Source organism: Melospiza georgiana, chromosome 2 (genome assembly GCF_028018845.1).
Source record: "Melospiza georgiana isolate bMelGeo1 chromosome 2, bMelGeo1.pri, whole genome shotgun sequence".
Lineage (NCBI taxonomy): Eukaryota > Metazoa > Chordata > Aves > Passeriformes > Passerellidae > Melospiza > Melospiza georgiana.
The window spans coordinates 41610988-41632350 of NC_080431.1; the positions used below are offsets into that span (position 1 = coordinate 41610988).

Here is a 21363-nt window from a genome sequence, read left to right on the forward strand (position 1 = left end):
CCATCAGTCAGAGCACACATGAACAAACTTATGGCATTATTTGACTCCATATGGTATTATGTGACTCCATGACTTCAGAATACCTGGCACCAGGGCTCATATTGGAGCTCCTACAAGCAAAAAGATGTCAGGAGCAAAACTATACAAGACACATGCTTCAGTAAGTGTAGCTTTTACAAGAAAAATCCCTTCAAACTATGATGGAGTAATATATTGATGGAGTAATATTTTGATGACTGGATGCTCGCTTTTTAAAAGGATATTCTTCTACTCAAGTAAACTAGGCACCTCAACAACAGCTGCAGAATCAATGACCACAGAGATGGTCAAAGACAATTTGAAATCTTTTCATTGTCAGACTGGAAGAACCTATCTGAATTCCGGGACTGTTGTTACTATACACATAGTGACCACTCACAATTATATGAAGAAACTAATTGTACACTGTGGCATACACAGATCTTTGAATGAACATGAGGAAAGGGGAAAGTGTTAAGCATTTAGTAACTGATGAAACAGAAGACAGTGTACTTTGAACTTCTATTCTAACTTTCTACATTGTGAAGATAATTACCACTTTGTGAATAGCCAAAAAAAAAAGTTCAAAAGAGAAGAGACATGTATGGGTGCATTAAAATATTAATTAATAAGTACTTCCAGTACTTCTCTTATTAAGCCAGTGATTAAGCTATCATTTTTATTGCAGGATAAGTACCACAACTGAAAAAAATCCATTTTCCATTCTAATATAATTTGATATTTTGCAATATTACATGAAATAAGGGTACAAATGCCCAACAATAAAAAAGACACTCACCTAGAAAAAGATAATAATAAAGAATCTCATTAAGTTACTGGACAAATAAGTGGTTTAGTCTCTTGTCCTGTTCTACACCACTGGGGAAAAAAAAAATCACCAAGCAACCAACCAACCAACTAACTAACAAAAATAAAACCAACCCCTTTAAACCCAACGTCAACAAAATGCTAACCAAACCCAAGAATGGTTTCCTCAAACTCCTGAATTAAGAATTTAACAGAACTAAAACTGCATTGATACAGGGCACCTTTCATTATTCATGCTACCACACCACCTACAAACTTTACAATCCAAGAAATTTTATCTTCCAGTAAACAATGAGAGTGACAATGAAAAATGATAGTCAGCACTACAGAGAACAGCAAGAGCATAGGCTTAGTATGACAAGCAGTGATGTTAACACATAACCAGACTAACTCTACTGTAGAATCATAAACCAAAAATAAAATACTAAGGATAGATTCAAAATAGGCAGAGAAAATATCTCTCTGTGCGTCAAGAGGGTTTCACTCAGGCCTGGAAAAAAAGATAGAAATATCCTTCTGAAAATTATTAAATAGATTTAAAAACTGTGCAGGCTAAGTCCCTGTGCAAGAGAGAGTGACAGATGGGTAACAGATGAACAATAGATGGCTGGAGGGGAAGACAAAGTCATTCCTGTTTTAGGACAGCAGGAAGTTCAGTACACTTTTTAGACAATGTCACTGTCTAAAAAGGTGAGAGATCTCTGCTGTTTTCCTTTCCAATTATTTAGAGATTATCCAAGCAATTTTACTCTACAAATACCTACTGTAAAGAACAGTTATGGTTCTTTGAGGGCTCACTCATTTTCAGCTGTTCACTTTCTCTTTGATAATATGCATGCAAGATAACATAAATTAGCAGCTTCATATTTCTCTAGATCTGCACAAGAGAGTATCAGAATCTTTTTCTCAGACACTGCTTATCACACTGCTGACAATTCTTAATTTATAGGTCTTTGAGCTTTCACCTTATAAAAGAAAAAAAAGAAAAATTCTTGGCTATATTACAGAAGTCTTAGAGGATCTCAGGAAGAACAACAGCAGCACAAACCCTCCCACACATCTAGCATTCACTTTTTCACAACTTTATTTTTACAGATTGTTGTCATAGTTTTTGTTGTGTCTTTTCTTCTTGCTTTAAAGGACCTTGCTGAAAAACACTTTCTGGTTTTTCACTGGTTCAGCTAGCTAGTAGACAAAAAGCCACTTTATATACAATTACACACCCCTCACCCTTATCTGCATTTGCTATGAATCTATCCTTTTTGCCCCAGTATTCCAGAAGGCCCTTCTTTCTCACCTGACTACTAGTGTTCATAACTAGCTAAGGGAGAGCACAGAGAAGATAGAGACAGACTCATCTCAGCAGCACACAGTAAAACAGAGAGAAACAACAGCCTGAAACACAGGGAAATGGAACTACATAAGGAAGGAATTTAAAAATAAATTTAAAAAATAAGAAACATCGTAAAATATTACAACAAACTGTCCAGGAGACTGTGGAGTTTGTGTCTTGAGAAATACAGAACTTGACAGGTTGCTGAACAACTTGTTTTGAACAGAGTATGGTTGGTCTGCAGACCAGACCTTCCAGCCTACCTCACTCTATTCTAAATGATCACAAATTGTAAATCTGTATGTCTAAATGTTGGTTAACAGCAAAAACATTACAATAGGCACCTCTAGGCACTCCACCTACGCAGCATGTGGTATAAGCTATTCTGTTTTCCTTGCTGGTACCGCTACTTCAGCCTACTAACTAAAAAAAAGCACAGAGCAGTTATCTTTAATGTGAATTTAAAATCCTACTTCTGCCAACAGTTCCAGAGCCAGTAGGAAGATTAGATCTACCAGGTTTATTGCAATGCAGAAAGGGTAAATAGGATAAGTCAGTGTAAGGGTGAAATTTATTATAAACTTATGTAGTAAATGCACAACTGAAATACTGTCTAAGCAGCAATGGGCTTTTCTACTCTGTCACTTGCATGTAAAAACAAAGTGAGGACAAAAACTGAAACAAAACAGGAGCTTGACATTTAAGGGCAACTGAAGTTGGACAGCTTCTGCAAATAGTTCAGCAATGTCACATTTTAAATACTAAGGCATTATACTCAAGGCCTGGATTTTTCCACATCTTACTGTGGTATTTATATAAAAGTGGGAACCATGAAAACATAAGACTGGTAAAATGCACAAACATTTCCAGACTCTCAGATGCAGAAGTCAAGAGAGCTTCTGTGAGAAGAACCAACCACTGCCATCCTCTTCTAAGCACAAATATAAACCAAACACCCACAAGCATCTACATTTTATTGTACTTCTGCTGAATGCATTAAAGCATCTCTATATCACAATAAAAACACAGTTAGGACTTTCCTCTGCAAAAATGACGTGTTCCTATGGCTTTAGGAAACTGGAAGAACAACATATAAATAAACCAATTAAGCCAATCAATATTGTCTAACTTTTTCTTTAAAGCACAAGAATTTTTGGCACTTTATTGAATTGAAGGTAATTTTTCCCCTAAATTGTAGTAAGACATTGAGTAAAATGTAACTGATTGAATAATCATCAAGAAAGGGAAAATTATTCATTTCTTAAAGTATCCAATTCTTATTAAACTGTATTAAAAATACAATTGCACAATATTTTGCTTTTAATTCTTTACACGTAATTTCTAGCAGCACGTAAAAAAACCAAGTCTCTCTGAGAAATGAAATTCCTTTCTAGAAATAAGGGAACCACCCAAACAGTATTTTACTGTTGGAGCATTGTAAGGATATATTTCTTCATTCTTTGACCATGACATTTATGGAATTAAAATGAAGGAGTAATTTTTCAGTACATTTTAGAGACAGCATCATTTCAGTGATATGCAGCAGCTGTAAAAACTTCAGTTCTGTACAGCAGGTCAAAAGGCACACCAGGAGCAAAGAGATAGCTGGAACTTACATAAGCTGCGTTATTCTTCTTTACCAACTCCTTCTCACTTAGAATGGCCACAAGTATGATCTTGTTCTTTGAACAAGTGTGATCTTGTCCAAACAAGAGATGACCCATTATAATAGACTTCTTTGGGAAAATCAAAATTTATTACAAATACTTTAATATCCTCAGGTTCTGTACTTTGGGACACCATAATAAAGTTCAAACAATACAGCCCATTGCAATTTTTTTTTTTTTTCAAAAATGTGAGAAAACTTACATCCACAAAATTCTTATCCTTCCAGTTGTGTTCATTACATCATGGTATCTAGAAGAGCAACACTGACTCACAGTTAGTGTTGCTGTTCTTCAAAATGAAAGGTATATATTTTTCACATATCCATGAAGCAGTTTTGAAATTTAACACTCAGTATGCCCAGGAACTGCTGTACATATCCAACCAGGGCATCCCACAGGCAACAATGCAAAAAAAGCACTCAGAAATCTGGACAAACCAGCTGACCCGGGCCTCCTCCAAAACCAGTGAGCAAGAGCTTCAAAATGCTTCCAGCAGAGTCCTGAGGTGTTGATACTGAGACACTGATTCAAAACAGAATACTGTGTTATTCTGTGAAAAACACTTAACAGACCTGTTTGCATGATCTAAAAAGTTACTCATAACAGAAATTAGCTGGATCAATCCAGTCTTCTAAATAAGCTGTTATACACATTTCATTTTTTACAGTTTACTGAAACCACCATTGGATTCTACTGACTCTGCTGGTTCTTTAAGCAAGGAAAATGTCAAAGTGGGTAAAAGCATTTCAGTGCAGCAAGATAACGTATATAATGTATAACTGTCACCTGTTTTCCTCTTTGTCTTCAAGACAGTAAGGGTTCCCTCATAACAAAAACTAAAAAACTGAGCAAAAAAGATCATAAGAAGGACCAGAAGAGGCAAATACAAGTAGATGAATGAAATATATGTTTTTCATAGCTTTCAATTACTGAAGAACATACGAAGACTGAGCTAAGACAACCTTTCAACTCTTCATATAAATACTACTCTAAACCCCCAAACAAGTAACAATTTTCCCTGTGCAACAGATTTACCTATTTAAATAGGTAAATATAAACATCAGTAAGAGGGCTACATAGTTGGGGATATTTTAAACTAGAAGAAGCCATTCACAAAGTGTTCTCACAGTGGTCACCTACAATTCCTTCATATTTATCCTTGTGCTTATTCTTGGCTATGCAGCATCACAGGCTCAACATTCCCTCTTTGCTGGCTCTGTGAAAGCCTTTCTGAGATACTGTGTTTACAGAAAGACACAAACTGAATCCTGGTCTTCAACTTTCTGAGGCTGCATGAGTAATAACAGGCTGTTTTCCAGGCATGCACACTATCTCCACTATTGTTCTCTCTGCTTACCACAAAAGAGTTAAACTCCACTCCCTCACCTGAAAAAAAAAAAAGAAAGTAGTAATCTTAGCTAGGCATTTTAGAAGGACATGTGTGTTTCTCCACATCCAACATCCTTTCACACTAAGACAGCACCTCAGTACCTCATCTATGAGCACTACCTTTCAATGCACTTCAGGAATTGTGCACACCACATTTTCAGTTCTTTTGATCACTACAGCTTTTCTTTGGGAAAGCTTGTGGGACAGTATTCCAGAGTCCAGCAAATGAAAAGATCTTTCAGGAAGACTAAGTCCTGCTTCCAAGATACTTAATTCTTCTCTGTATCTGCCTGACACCCTGAAGAGAGGTGCTCCATAAATGGATAAAGACTGGCTGTATCCAGTTTCTGCCATTTGTTCTATGCTTTGTGAGCATTTTTGTCCCTGTAACTTTCAAGTCACAGCTGTCAACGGTTTCACGACCTAAAATAATTTTCTTTATGCAGCTGACTCTCAATACCTTAATGGCTTAAAAAACTCAAAACTCCAAAGCCTCCCCCAAAAAGTAGGATCAAAGGCAACTAAGAACCAGCAACTAAGCCCTATGGGGCAAAAAGAACTCAAGCCACAGCCAACAATTAGTAGTCAAACTCTGAAGCCAGTGCTTGAGCTTCATAATCGGATGCACTCAATTACTCTATCCTTATCTGGATCCAATGAAGACATGAGTAGCTGTCTTATGTTATCTTATCCAGGAAGCAGGGATCTTTCTTACAATGTGTAAGATTAAAAAAGGGAAGAGGTAATGAAAAATGGTGGGACATCAAGAAAAATATCCACCCATACTTTTTGTTTATCTACACTTCCTAAACAATCAATTGTGGGTTGCAAGCCAGACTGAAGCAACATTATGAGAAAGAACAATCAGCTTGTGTTCTGATCTTTTCACTCCAAAAAATTTATATGCAGTCTACTTTTTTTTTTTCTCAGAAGAAACTGAGAACAAGATAACAAACATCACACAGATAGTAATTGAAAAACAATTTCCTAGCTTTCTCTCAGCAAGAAATCCCATAAGATAGCCAGGAAGGAGGGTAGTGCTGGTCACATCAGGCCCCGGCCAAAGGAAGGTCAAAGAGAAGAAACCATTCATTCCCTGCCATCACTCTACACAAAATGGAGCTTTGTGAATGCTGAATCATCAACTCTTTCTGTATCAGAGGTAGACAACAATTCATTCTATCAGACTGTAGAAGTGAAGGAGAAAAAGAAGTACTGTGACAATAACTTAGCATTGTATGGTACATTTAACTCTTGCCTTCACTCATTACAACCAGCACTGTGTGCTGCATTGAATGACTGTCTTCTTCTTGAAAACATCATTACAGACACATGGCACATTCCCACTGCCACTGGAAATCTTTAGAGATAAGAAAGAATATTCTTGTTTACCCTCAGCAGCCAGTTTCTGAACCTTCAAATAATTTTAACACACATGTACAAAGAGAGGTTCTATACAGATTAAGGACTTAGAAATTCCTGGACTTGTATTATAATATAAACACTTTCAGACAGAGAAAAACTTCTGACATATTTTTGAACAACTTCACATACCTCTAACTGAGAAATACCCTTTTTTCCCATTATCATCAGAATTTCTACCACAAAGACTGAAAGCCTCAAATTTACAGCCTATATTTTAAAACAAGAGAAGACACAGTATTGTAAGAACATACTAAAAGTAAATGAACCTACATTTAGTACATTTCCTTACTAATTATTATTGTTAATGAGGGGAATAAAATTATTGGCAAAATAATCAAAACAGAGTAAGCACTTGATGATGGTTCTAATTACAATCTAACACAAAGAATCTATGCATCTTACAGGTCACTGGAATTTTTTTTTTTGTTTAAGACTTCACTACCATTCCTAGCAATAATTTTAACACTAACAAAAGCAGTAAGCATAAGAGATAGTCTAACACTCAACTAAAAAAACCAAATAAGAAACCCCAAGAAGAAACACTTGGCACTTGGCTAGATGTCTGACCAAAAACATCTATTAAATTACTACTGGACATGAATACTGCAGTTTGTAGATGTAGATCATTGGGGTTTTTAATGCTAAAGACTTCTAGAATATTTTACAGAGCACAGTACAGAGTACTACAAGAAATGCCCATCCTTGCAATTAACTCAACAGGATTTTCCAAAAATTAGTTACCAACTTCATTAGAATTTCAAATTACTATTATTGTTGTTTTAAACACAAGCAGGATATGAATAACTTATGACTAACAGCCCTGTTGCTACACAGTTCACCACTGTACTGATGAGATTAAAAGAACAATGATTAATAATGCAAAGTGTATTCATATTCAACACCCACCTATTTATTAATTTTAATATACATCTCTCTCTCTAGATAATAACAATCCTGCTCAGTCAAGACTGGTAGTGAAGGAGGAAATCCAATTGCTTTCAAGTGGCCTTTTCTACACAGAAACAGTAACAAGAAAATCCTTGTGGGGTACAAACTCCTATTATCCATGATCATCTACAACAGCTACATCCATCATCAATGGGCAAAAGAGGTGAATTTTAAACACACTTAAAACTGTACATTTGACATCCTTTTAGGATTTTCTCCATACACAATAAAAACATAGGGATACAAGATATTTCAGATGAAAGAATGTCACTATTTTCTCCTCCTCAATTTCTACTTTAAAGGTGGTCTTAATTTGTACCACGATGAGCTCATCTCACCATCTGGAAAGTCAGAAGAAAAAGTTAGATAATTGGAAGTTATTTATTCAGTTATTTATTTAGTTACTTATTTTCTGGAATTTAGCCTCTGAATTTCAAAATGAAAAAGAGGAAACTATAGCATGTGTTCAAGACGGGCTCCCAGGAAAGGCCGTCAATTTTAACTCAGAAGACTGGGATTACAGACTTCTCAAATCGCTCCACAGCAGCAGTACTGTAAGAATTGTAAAATTATTTGCCCTAGGAAACTATAACACACAAAATGACCCAATTTCAAATAACCCTTCACTCTCCTGCAAATGTAGTTTGTACATTACAGCAACGTCACACACAGAAATTCCCAGTTTCCAAAATATTTCAACAATATAGTTTTAAGAATACAATTTTGCTGATGGAAGTTTCAGAGCCCTTTGGCTTAAACACCATCTTTAACATTACCAAGAGGCCTGCTGAAATCAACAACTGACCATTAACACTATGCTCAAAGTTGTCACTGAGAACATGATGCAGGGTTAGAGTATGTGTGATTTCCTTTCAGCCAGAGCTTATTTAGCGGGAGCATTGTTTTGTGTACTAGAACAAGCTTCCTTTCTCCAGCGTGGGTTCTAGCACGCTAACAAAAACAGCAACAACCAGTCATGTACATATTGTCATTATTAAGCAGGAAAGCGCAAATATGGTAAAATTACATTATTTTTTATGGTCAGCCAAAAAAGTATGAGTCTACAACACCGTGATGCAAGCAGATCCATACATGTGCCCAAAGCCACCGTGTACAGGTCCACATCGGGCACATGTTATGTATAAATTAATGTGCCCAAAGCCATCACGTACAGGTCCACACCTGGCACATATTATATATAAATTAATGTTTTAACCACTAATTAATGCATTAAAACCCAGCTTGAAAAACACCAGAAATTTCATAACAGTAATAGCCAGGCCACAACTATTCTCTTTTTACTGTTCGTTTTTCTTTCATACATATCTTTACGGGAGAGGTTCCAGCACGGTCGGACATGCGAAGACGAGCGCAGACACGCGCAGGGAAGGAAGGGAGCACCCTCCTTGGACAAGACCGAGCCTGTACTACACGAAAACGACAGGAGACGTGCCCAAAGCTGCAGAGACTAAAGGTTATCTCAAATAAAAGCTTCTTACCTGATTCGTGACCTGAAAAGAAAGCAAAAAACAGAAGGTAGTTAAGACTCAGTCGGATCCAAGGAATGAGACCTTCCTCCATCCCTACCTCCACCAGCCACCCCTGAAGAGGCGATGCGGTCCGGCGCGGCCCGGAGCCCTCTGCCCTCTCCCCTCCGCCATCCTCCCGCCATCCCCACAGCAGGCAGCCTGTCGGGCGGGCAGCCCCCGCGCACGGCAGCGCCCCGCTGCCCAGGCCGGGCACTCACGTCGGGGTTGGCCTCCAGGGGCAGCCAGCGATGGGGCTCCATGGCAGCGGCGGCGGCGGATCCCGGAACGGAGCTGGGCGGACCTCTCAGCGCGGCTCTGACAGCGCCTCACGGTGCCGCCGCGCCTCAGCCTGACCCGGGGCCGCGTCACCGCGCCGCGCCTCGCAGGGGGGGCGGGCGAAGGAGGAAACACCGCCCGGCGCCCGCCCGCACCGCTGCGCCGCTTCGCACTGATGGCCGGGACGGCGCGCTCGGCAGTGACCGCCGTCCGTCCCCGGAGTGCTCCGGTCGGCGAAGCCCGGGAGATTCCCCCCTCCCCGCCCTCTTGGCTCCCCCGGCAATGGACTCTCCCAACAGGGCAACGGGTGGTTCCTCTCCCGCGCCGCCGCCGGGGCCTGCGGGGCGCGCTGCAGCCGCCGGGGGGCGCGGCCGCTCGGGGTCGGGGCATGGCAGGGGCCGGAGCCGGAGCTGGGCACGGCGGGGCCGCGGGAGCGCCCGCCGAGCGCCCCGGCAGCCCGGCCCCTCCGAAGCGGCCTCCAGCATCTGAGCTGAACCGCTGCGGGAAGGCATAGGCAGCGTTCAGCGATATACGCTCGCCGGGGACGGGGCAGGCCACAAAGGGAGCCAGAGGAACTGCTGAGCAGCAGTGGCACTAAATTACCCCTCAGAATCACAGAGAATATTCTGAGTCAGAAGGGACCCACAGGGATCATGGAATCCAGCTCCCGGCCCTGCACAGGACGTCCCCACGAGTCACACCATGTGCCCGAGAGTATTGTCCAGACGATTCTTTCATGCTGCCAGGCCGGTGACCACGTCCCTGGGGAGCCTCTTCCACTGCCCAACTACCCCCTGGATGAAGAACCTTTTTCTGCTATCTAACCTAAACCTCCTCTGACACAACTTCAGGCCATTCCCCCAGGTCCTAGCACTGATTGCCAGAGAGAAAAGGTCAGTGCTTGCTCCCCTGGCTTCATCTTGCCTGAGAAGACCTCAGTGTAGCAGCGAGGACTTGGGTGGTGAGGTCCCCATACACCTTCCTGAAAATTACTGCAAGATGTGTTAAACACGATTAAAAACATTTATCTTCTGTAGCTACAAATCCCATCATACTTCCCATCCCATTAAACATGGCATTTCTTGGTGTTTTGGCTAAGATGAAGCACAATCTAAAACATATGTACAGTGTGATTACATTTCATATATGTACACATACCAGATTTAGTGTCAATGCCTTCTTTCAAGTTATTTCAGAAAGGCTAAAAGGAACACATCATGGCATTGGTGAGGGCACACCTCCAGTACTGTGTCCATTCTGGAATCCACAGTTCAGGAGGGACATTGAGGCGCTGGAGCGAATCCAGGGAACAGCAACAAAGCTGTTGAAGGGTCTGGAGAGCACATCCCATGAGGCTGGGCTTGCCTAACATGGAATAAAAGGAGGCTCAGGGTGGGAGGGGACCTTATTACTCTTTACAGCTATTTGGAAAGAGATTGTAGACAGGTTGGGGTCAGCCTCTTTTTCACAGAGAGGCTGACAAGCCAAAATCCATTCATATTTCACCAACTTCCAAATTAAAACATTTAATGCATATTTATTTGCCAATTAAAATAAACCAAAATATTTTAAAATTTTGGCAAATTATTTTGTAATTACCTAACCACCAAGATATTAAACTTCAGCTCCCATCTCCACATGTTGGAGATAGAAAGTAAGAAAGAAAAGTACCATAATGAGTATTAGTCATAGTGCTAAGGGCACTACTGAGATACTTAATGAAATTGTAATATAAAGTAATATGTAAAGTTCTCTAGATAACAAAGTATGTATTAAGAGTTTGGTACGTTAAGAACAAAGAGATTGTTAAGTCCTCAGCATCAGAGACAGATCTCAGTGATGCATACATTGCCAGTATTTTAACAACCATGAGATCGTAAAGACATAGACTGCTCAAAATCATTTGCATACTTAATTAGATACTTTAGAAGGGAGAGGCCAAGATCAGACAGGTCATAAATGTATAAAGCTCATAAAAACACACCATGTTCCCGAATGATTAGTCTTTTTCTGAAATATATTACAGATTTTGATGCCTGAAAGATAGGCTGGAAATAAATCCCCACAGACCGATGTCTAATAGAGCAGGTATTTGTTTGTTGCAGTGCTGGTGGTGAGGGGGATTTCTCCACCTAACTCACCCACCTTTGTCAAGTGCTGGGGTGTATTTATGCAGTAAGTGTTGCTTAGTGGCGCTATGTCACTACAGCATCATCACATACACTCCAGAATTAATTTACACAGTATGATCTCATGGTTATTAGATCATTCTTTTGCACTGTGCTTGCATCTCCCCAGTTTGAGGGTCGTCAGGGGTCTTTGATGAAGGCTTCCAAGGTCTTCTTCACATCTGAACTTTTCAGCTTTGTCTTTGGAGCATGCACAGTTATGGTGTTCCTTGGTCTGTCTAGTCTGAACCGGTCTAAATTCTTTTTTTTTGTGGCTAATTTGCTTTGTAGTAGCCAATTTTTCATTAATGCTATACTTATCCATCTCTAAAGCTACTCACATGGTGAGCTTTTTCTTCTTTTTCTTGTCTATTCAGCATCAAGCAACTAGTTAACCATATACTAGCATTAAATTATTTTAAAAAAGCTATAATTCAGATTATATAGGCATATAAAAAGTCATTATTTAGGTTATATAGATATATCAGGTCATATAGATATATCAAGTTCTATGGATATACAAAACATCATGATTTATGTTATATTGATATCTCATAACTCAAGCTATATAAGCACTTTGTAACTTTGATCCAAGTTATATAGGCATCAATTCTTTCATTAACACTTACTGAAAATGCAGAGAGCTTAGTCAGCACTACTGTGGGACGAGTTATGGTTTACTACTGTCACAGCCTCAGAATTGATCTACTGAGATTATGACATTATTCTTTCTATATATATTAAAAAGGCTAAAAGCAAATGTAAAACTGATACTAGAGAAGTGTAAAAGTATTATTTTTATAAGGGAAACTGCTGAAGGGTTAGTGTTGCCTTAGTATTCCAGCCACAGTCCAAACTTCATTAACATCAGTATGAAATGCTTATTTAACATAGTACTGTTTGTAGTTTTACAAAAGGTGGTTACTTCCCCATAAAGCTGAAGTTTACCCACACAAGTTTACCTATACATAGTTTACCTACACAAGTCACCCCCAAACCACACAGTTTATTTGAAGGCATATGGGCTGATTGCAGAGTCCACCTGTACAAAGCATGGTCATTCGGTACCAAGTGACCCCATGTGGAACACACACCCTGTATGGAACAGGCATCAGCTCCCCTGCCAGCACAGGCTGACGAAGCTGGAGCTGTTCGGCCCGGAGAGCAAAAGGTGGCGTGGAAATCTCATGGCAACCTTCCAGTGTCTGAAGGGGACGTACATGGGACGGAGAGGGACTCTTCGTCAGGAAATGTAGTGACAGGGCGAGGGGGAATGCATAGGTACAAACTCAAAGTGGGGAAATTTAGGTTAGGTATTAGGAAGAAATTCTTTACTGCGAAGGAGGTGAGGCACTGGAATATTTGCCCGGAGAGGTTGTGGATGTCCCATCCGTGACATGCTGGAGATCAGGTTGGATGGGATAACCTGGTCTAGTGGGAGGTGTCCCTACCCATGGCAGGGGATTTGGGCTGAATGATCTCTAGGGCCGCTTCCAACCGGTTAACATGCTATGGTTCTGTGATTTGCGTGCCTGCGCCTTTGACAACGAGCACCAAGAAAACCCTGTCAGCAAACCACTCTCAGCGCACACCGTGTAGCGCCAGCCGAGCGAGCCTGGCTCCGGGGCGCTGCTGCCCTTCCCCACCCTCCCGCGGCCGCTCCGTGAGGGCGGGAGCGGCAGCAGCGCGGCGGGAGGAGCGCGTGCTCCCCGCGCCGCAGCCAATCAGTGCGGCGCCGCTGCCGCCGCCTCGCTCTGGGGGCGCTGGGAGCCAATCAGCGCGGCGAGCGCCGTGTGCGGAAGCCGGGGCTCGGCGGGCGCGCGGCGCCATGGCCGGCGGCTCCGCGGGCGCGCTCGCGAGGGCGCTGGTGGCGCTGGGTGAGGGCGGCGGGAGCCGGGGAGGGGAGTGGGGGGCGAGGGCAGCCGCGGCTTTCTCTGGGGACATGTAAGTTAAAATTGACTGAGTTCAGTGACGGGAACGCGTGCGTGATGGCCTAGGCATTCTTCAGGGAAAGATTGGATTTATTACTGTAACATTTTATTTATGTATTTGCTTCTGATCGCTGCTGTTTTTCAGATGGTGGTGGTGCAGCAGATAAGATTCGTTTAATACCTCAAGACTTTTTTGCAGAGCTGGTAAGTAGGGCGATAAATGGGATGGGGAAGGGCTTCTAGCACTCCAGGAAGCCTTTTTATTTAAGCTGTTTTAGGTTTTGTGTGATACAGAGGGAACCTTGAATTGACTCATGGAACAGATCTGTCCTGCTAAGAGCATTTGGTTTGATTTAAATTTATGTTTATCACTGAAGACTTCTAAACATCTATTTTTGTCTGTCATTTAAATGCTATACCAAGGTAATTCGTCTAAAAAAACATTTAGCTTGTTTACTATAGTGTGCACTTGAACAGTTAATATGAAACTGGTGTGTTAATTAGCAATATGGTGTGTTAATTAGCAATAGGGAGGTAGAAACTAAAGTCTTGGTTTGTTTCGTTTTCTTTCCTTGGCTTTGATGGAATTTTAAAATCAGTCATTTCAATTACTTCAGTCTTTACTCTGCACTATACACTCTTTTTGTCCATTTTTGTATAAATTATGTCTTCAAACATGTTTTTTTCACAGTGTGAACAAATAATTCAGCATCTGAACCATAAGATCCCAGGTATAAATACAGCTGAATTGTGTCAGGTAAGTTGGCACACCAGCCCTTGTGAATTCCCAAATTGATGTGGGGTTTCTTGTGTGTTTGTATATACAAAGATGCTTTTACTAATGCATTATTTATTATTTGTAATTATTTGAACATTCTGTTTTTAGAGAATTCAAACATCGGGGGTTGACATTAATATTGGTGACCTGGCAAAAGTAGCTAACACTCTTTCATTTCTATTTAGGTAAGCACAAAATAATTTACCTTTCACCATGTCTTTCCCTTCCATCACAACTTAATGGTGGTAGAGAAAATTATATCAAATGTCAGTATAAAATGAACTGATTTGGGAAAAAGGTAAAAGTTTGTAAGTCTCAGTACACTGAAAAGAGCACCTGGGCTTAGTTTGATTATTAAAAAGTGTAGTTACTTAATATATAGTATCACTTTTTGTAATTAAAAATAAAAAGAGGAAATGGTTCTGAGATGCCATCTGCAAGCTCTAGACCTAAGTGGCAAGATAGAGGAAGTTAAGCTCACTTTTAAAGCTAAGTCAGCTGGGCTTTTGACAATCCTGGAGAAAGCCAAAAGTCAGATGGGCTTTTGCTCATCCTGGAAAAAGTGTATTTTAAAAACTTCTTGTTTCTTGGAGATCAGAAATCGGCAATGGTGCTTTTTTGAAGGATACAGAGCTTATAATATTGCATTCTGCCATGAGTTAAGTTTTTAGGAAGTATTTTTAGTTGATAAATGTTTCTGTTTTTAGAAAGATAAAGTTTTCAAGATCTTGCTTGTCCTTTAAATATATAGTATCTAAATGTTTTATGTAACATTAATACAGATCAGGAAAATATCAGTAGAAATTTAATATACTACTTTTCCATCTATAAAATAGAATATCTCAAGTTATATTCAACCATGCTACTTGGAGGACTAACTCACTTTCTCTTGTATTGATGCTTCTTTAGGAGGAGTGAACCTGCATGAGCAAACACAGAGAAGGATTTTTTGTGTACTTGTTTCTGTAGAGGAAATCAAGAGGCAGTTTTCCTTTAGACTGGCTGCCTTTTCAGTTGAAGGGTTCGTGGCATCATTTGACTCCCGTTAGTGTATCCATTATACTGTGACCTTGAAGTCCTTACTTTTGGTGGCGCTTCAATTCCACCTGCCTGTTTAATTAAATTGAGTTGTTTCTAAAATAATGATACTGTTTAACTCTCTACACACACAGCCCTCACTGACTTCAGCCTTCTTCCAGTTGGTGCAGCACTTGGAGGCGGTGATTATTTTTGGTTTGATGTTGGATGTTGTGCAAGCCCAGCAAGGCTAGGCCTCTGCATATTAAGGCATATTAAGGTCTTGTTGTTTTCTGCACATGGATATAGAAGATCAATAAGGTTCTGGAAAAAAAGTAATCATGGGCTGCTGAATTGTTTTAAAGTACACGTAAGGTAGAAATAAAAGCTGTCTCGTTGGGGTGAAATGAGGAATTGTATTACGGTGGTGGAGAATGAAATTGATGCAGAGGTCTCTGGATGTATCTGTTACAGCACAGCAGCCAGGAACAACCTCTCTACAGAGGAACTCGTCACCTCCTTGGGCAGTGGCGTCAGCACTCTGCCAAAACACGCGGTTCAGGTTATTCGGCACGTGTGGAACGAGCAGGGCAAAGCCATCGCTGTGTCAGAAGATGCAACAACTACGGCCACAGTGGGGCAGGTAACTAAAGGACAAAGAGCAGCAGAGCTGATGGTGAACGTTTCAGACATGTCAGTGTCTCACTGTGTGTGTTGTGTTGTGTTGTGTTGTCAGGCAGGCAGAGGTAGATGGGCTGCTGAAAGCTTTCCTACCTGTGTGCACAGTTACGTGTTGCCAAATACCTACTCAGTTAAAGCAGCATATACAATAAAGGTTGTCTGCGCGCTGAACGGTTTTCTGATATTATTGTTTGGATTATAAAGTCACATTTTCTGCCTTTTTAAAAATTCATGTTTTGTACTACTCTTAGGGAAGATGAATGGCAGTCAGTCTGGCAGACTATTCTATTAGCTCATTATGTAAATCTGTTTTAAGTGTAAATTGTTCTTTAAAGTTGTTAACACCACCACTTGACTGCTCATTTTTTGTCTCCCTTAAATTTAAATATTATTTTTAAAGGTACTTTATGTCAATTTCCAGCATCCCCTTTTTACTTGAAAAAGTAGCAATTTGTTTACATTTTAAGATTTTTTTTTCTGACAGCAGTTTAAATGAGTATAGACTTAGGAAAGGAGAATCTTTTTCTGAGGCTTGATGTAAACTTCTAAAGGCTCTTCTTCACAAAAGGCTAAAAATTATAACTTGCTTGTCTGAAATGTATCTGTTATGTACTTTGATTTATCTAAAACGTAGTTATTAAATGCCATAATTTTTCCCTGTTATTGCTATTCTGAATTACTTGGTTTAGACTTAGAAGCTTCTGATTTTGAAACTTCGAAAAAAAAAGTCAAAAATCTGATTGCCTTGTGTACAAGCTGGGTGAACTCTGTGGCTTAAGCTCCTCTTACTAGAATTTTAAGAAGAGTGTACTTGCCTGTTGATTGTACTTGAATAAGGAGAACAGATAAAGTGAAATAACTTATTAAATTACTTATTTATTCACCATTAAAGGGAAGGGCAGATGATTTGTAGTCATAATAAAACCTGAATATTTATGTTTGTTTTCCATTTGGATAAGATCTCTAGATGTCCTGTATTGTCTGTGAATTATCCCTTCAAGTGAATAGCAATGGTAAATCTGTCTGTGACACTGTTTCCAACGATTTTCATCTTTGTAGTTTGTAGATATGAAATGGAAGCTGGGAGTTGCGATGAGCTCTGACACCTGCAGGTCTCTGAAGTACCCCTATGTCACAGTGACACTAACAGTGGCAGACCCTTCAGGACAAATAACAGACAAATCTTTTGAAATGACGATCCCACAGTTCAAGGTCTGTTCTGAGTGTTACTTGAATGTTCAGTGTCCTGAAAACAGCAGTGCCATTGTTGGGAGGGTCAGCTGTGTACCCTGGTGCATCTGTTTGTGCTGCTTGTTTACTTGTACAGTCATGCAAACAGGAAGCATTAAATAACTGTTTAAAACACAGAATACTTACTTCATAGTATTTAGTTCTACCTCACTTAACTGAAAATGTCAATTGAGCAGTAATTAATCATTTCTCCTACAAATAAACTAACAAACAAAGACATAAAATCTTTTAGAGCTTGCCAGCTCTCCTTCTGCCATATTAAGAGTTCATAGAATGTTTTTGATCTACAGAACTGTTCCCCAGCCTCAAAATCTAAAACTTGGCTTAAGCCTAACAATTGCTAATGATTAGGAATGGAGATCAGTCTGCTTTATCATGACTGACTCTTAGTTGCTGTGTCTCCATCTATGAATTTATGTAACTTTAGTTTTGCATAACCATGGCCCTTGTATTGTCATTCCTGTTTAAAGGGTCAATACATCACCTAGAATATCATACCAACTTAAATAGATCCTTGGAATTTGATTAGCAGAAATTTGAGAAGGATATTCTGAATTCTTGGGTGTTGTAAAATGTATTTATTCTGGTTGAAGCCTGTTTGATAATTTGTTCTTTGGCTACTTCAGGAAATGAATGCTACATTTGAGAAGTCTGGTTTATTTCAGATGGGAGTAGAAACATTCATGTGAGAAAGGGTTTTTTTTATTTTTATGGCATGAGAGCTACTTTTTATTTTTTTTCTTTTGTAGCACCTTTTCCTATTAATGCCATGCTAATAAGGCATCACCTTCGTAGGTTTCATAGTTAATGTGCTCAAATGCCAGCCAGCACACAGAAAGGAAAGCAGATATTTTCAAGCTGTACATTAAAAGTGAGAAATATGGACAGTATTTTTTGTCTAACACACTGGTTTGAACTGCAGTTTGAGCTTTTCTTCAAGCAACTGAAATTTGTCCCAATTCTTGCTTTTTAGAACTTCGTCAGACAGTTCAAGGAAATGGCATCTGTTCTTGAAACAGTTTGAAGGGAACTTTTATTTCCAGTGACATGTTGGAGGAAGATCAAGTAAACTTTCCATTCTGCATAGGGAATAAAGTGCCATTGTTCAGCAAGGTATGTATCCTTGTCTTCTTGACAGGACTTGGTCAGCATCATCCTTGCATTGCTGTGAAGATTTCTTTGCTTTTGATTACTTGAAGTCAACTCTGCAGTGTTTGTGAGAACATGTCCAGCTTTGCTCATCCTGGTAGACAAAAGATCAGGATGTGTAAGGAGAAGCATCTCTCTAGACTTCCTAATGCCCACGTAAGAAACTACACACTAAATTCTGTGGTGCATAAAGACATCTGAAAATGTTGACTGGGAAGATACTGACAGAAGTGTAAATCCCACGTTAATGTTTTTATCTGTAAAATTAGGATGGGCTTGGACTCAACAGTATTATTACATATAAGGAGAGTATAAAGTTACAGGCATACAGCTACTCTTGAAGAACAGTATTGTTGGGTTGTTGATTGCAGCTATTTGCAGATCTGGCTTCCAGTCTTTTTAACTGGAGACTGTACTTGTCCTAACAGCTTGTTGATTTCAAATATCTATTTCCCACCACCTGGGCTTATAATGACTGAATTAATACATTAAGTTTTTTCAGAGAATTTTTCATTTCAAAATTCTCTGAAATGAAGCCTAGAGGCTAATTTTACATAAAGGTAGAAAGGAAAATTAACTCAAAAGTATTTTAATGGGTTTCTGGTTTTTTTTCATTTAATCCGTTGTTAATCTGTGGCATTCTGCTTGATGTTTTGGTCTAAAGTCTTCTTTCTAATGAAATTAAAATATTGATTTAGTTACCTCACTTCAACCTCTGAACTAGAAAAGTCAAGAGAAAACTTGAAAATTCTGTCTGGAGAGGTAGGCAAGCACATCAGAGAAAGGACCACACTAAAAGATTTCTCTGGGTGTTGCACTGTAACAAGCAGCCACTGGACTGTGTTCTGCATGTTGCCCTAAGAAGGTGTCCTGACCAACAAAACTTTGATGTTGAAAATGGGGACATTTCTAAAGGGGGGGTGATTAATCCAATGCACTTGCATGCTCGCCCCTTAATTATTTTTCCTTGAATATTCCAGAAAACAAAACACACTGCAAATATTGTGGGATGTGATGAAAGCAATACTGTTGCATCTCCAGATGTGTTGGTGGTATATTAGAACAAGTAAATCTGGAGAGAGCTAATTCACACTGATATGCAGATTGAAGTTTCTGCTTCAACTTCAGGCTGGCAGGGACTCCCCAGCTTTGCTGGGACAGCTCCTCAAATTATTTCAGGCCCACTTAAAATGTGAACATCTACTCTACCTTTCTAAGTCAAATCTGTTTTTTAAATTAACATTTTTAAGAGCTGGATGAAAGTCATTGAGACAGGTTATGCCTGCCTTTTTGTGCTATGAAAATAAAGTGCAGCACATTGTGTGTGCTGCATTTGCTACAATCCTTTCAGGAATGCCCCTATTTTAGGCATTGTGCATGATGCATATAAACAGTACTTGGAATTTATTTAGAAGCCCAAATAAGTGAAACGGTGTTGGCTTTGACAAAAGTTTTTGGCCATGTCCATGGATCTGGATAATACTTTGTTTATGCTGGTTGAAGTCTGAGGTGTCTGCTTTGTGGCTAGGGAGTGCAGATTGCTCATTTCTGGGATCCTCCTGGTACAGTGTCACAAAATGCTCTTGGGAACACACTTCCCCTTTGCCTCTTCCCTTGTCTCTCTGTAAGGCTCAGGGCTGAAGGATAGAGCAAACAAATGTGTATGGAAAAGTGATGAGAGCAGCTGATTTCTTTTGTTGTTGTTTTTTACTTTGCAGAAGTTGGAGTGTAAGGCTGCTATAACTGGAAAACATTGTCATGCTTTGGCCTAGTGAATTAATTGTTTTACATCAATGCAAGAGTTCCAGAAAAAAATAAGGTTGTCTTTTTTTAGTAAAGCTGGAGCCTTACAAATAACTTCCTCTGTGTTCTAATGCACATAAATTCTTCATATAGCTGGAAATATTTGTGCCTTCATTGGAGCTGCATGGAAAAAAAGATTTAATTAATCATGTCTTAACAATTCAGTAGATGTTGGAAGGTAATGAGGAAACACCCAATTAGCAGTTTTGCTTGCTCCATCAGTGAGGGGAGAAAGTTGTCAGCCTTTGTAAAGACTTTTATTTTGTCAAGTCAGATATTCTAGAAGTATTGATGAATATTTTTTTAAATGTCCCTGAATTCCAGCATGTTGTAATTCTGGCTGGAAGATGCTTGGACATGTATACTATATACTAGTTTACTGTCTTGAGAATTTTCAGAGGAGTTACGATTTAAAGTTGGCTGTGTACTCAAACCTTTGAAATGTGTTCTGATCACTATCAGCAGGAGTTCCTCTACTGAGTAATGGAAGAATTAAGTATTTTATTAAAAGGAAACCAAACAAAAAACTTGAGTTTTAAGGGTAGCAATACTAATACGTCCAAACAAGCTGGTGATTTGTTTGTCTATGTGTGCAGAAACCAGATCTTTTCAAAGAAAATCAGGAGTCCTTATGTGTTCCTTATTCTAATTGTTGATTAATAAAAATTGTATAACATGAATATTTTTGTAAGTCCACAGACAGTGATTAAACATGTAGGTAATAACAACAAAGCTTGTCTGTGTTTTGTTTTAAGCCTACTGCATGGAAGTTTGTCTAGCAGATACTGCAATGAGTAAAGTTCAGGACTCGACAGTGACTAAATTTCTTTCCTTATTAAATTAGGATGAAGATCAGACATATGCAGTCTTTCTCTGTGATGGGCTACCAAGGAGTTAATGGGTAACTGCAGGCTGCAAGGACTCTTTGTATCAATTACTGAAAGCTAGACAAAATGTTGTATTGAACCAGGAAGAGGCAGAGGACATGTGAGATAAATGAAATTTTGCAGGAAATTACATTCAAGTGATTTTTTCCTTAGCTGTATTTAGGAGACAAGTAAACATTTTATTTTTTTCAACATTTGCTTAGAACAGAGCAGAAGGAAGGAAGGAGGGGGGTGGTGTCTTGAACAGTCAACAAATTCAGGGGAGGGAATAATGAAGGAATGTCC

The 21363-nt window shown here is 39.6% G+C and overlaps 2 protein-coding genes across 2 annotated transcripts in view; one reads left to right on the forward strand and one right to left on the reverse strand.

Annotated features, from left to right (window-relative positions):
• Nucleotides 1–9496, reverse strand: part of UCHL3 (ubiquitin C-terminal hydrolase L3) — a 44710-nt gene extending 35214 nt beyond the window's left edge. The window contains exons 1-2 of the mRNA XM_058018335.1: nt 9356–9496; nt 9108–9119 (exon numbers count right to left, since the gene is read on the reverse strand). Of these exons, the coding sequence (XP_057874318.1) occupies nt 9108–9119; nt 9356–9397 (54 nt within the window). The 5' untranslated portion in view covers nt 9398–9496. The remainder of the gene's footprint in view (nt 1–9107; nt 9120–9355) is intronic.
• Nucleotides 9497–13400: 3904 nt separating this feature from the next.
• COMMD6 (COMM domain containing 6) lies at nt 13401–18564 on the forward strand. Its single transcript, XM_058018982.1, has 7 exons — nt 13401–13458; nt 13658–13716; nt 14204–14269; nt 14399–14475; nt 15782–15950; nt 17048–17200; nt 18213–18564. The coding sequence occupies exons 1-7, from the start codon at nt 13410–13412 to the stop codon at nt 18261–18263; spliced, it is 624 nt and encodes a 207-aa protein (XP_057874965.1). The 5' UTR covers nt 13401–13409; the 3' UTR covers nt 18264–18564.
• Nucleotides 18565–21363: the final 2799 nt, after the last annotated feature.

Bases quoted from the DNA above. Each gene is read 5' to 3' on its own strand.
- COMMD6 (XM_058018982.1), top strand. From the start codon at position 13,410: ATGGCCGGCGGCTCCGCGGGCGCGCTCGCGAGGGCGCTGGTGGCGCTG. The intron at 13,459-13,657 runs GTGAGGGCGGCG...GCTGTTTTTCAG, and splicing joins GAGGGCGCTGGTGGCGCTGG to ATGGTGGTGGTGCAGCAGAT. The intron at 14,476-15,781 runs GTAAGCACAAAA...TATCTGTTACAG, and splicing joins ACTCTTTCATTTCTATTTAG to CACAGCAGCCAGGAACAACC.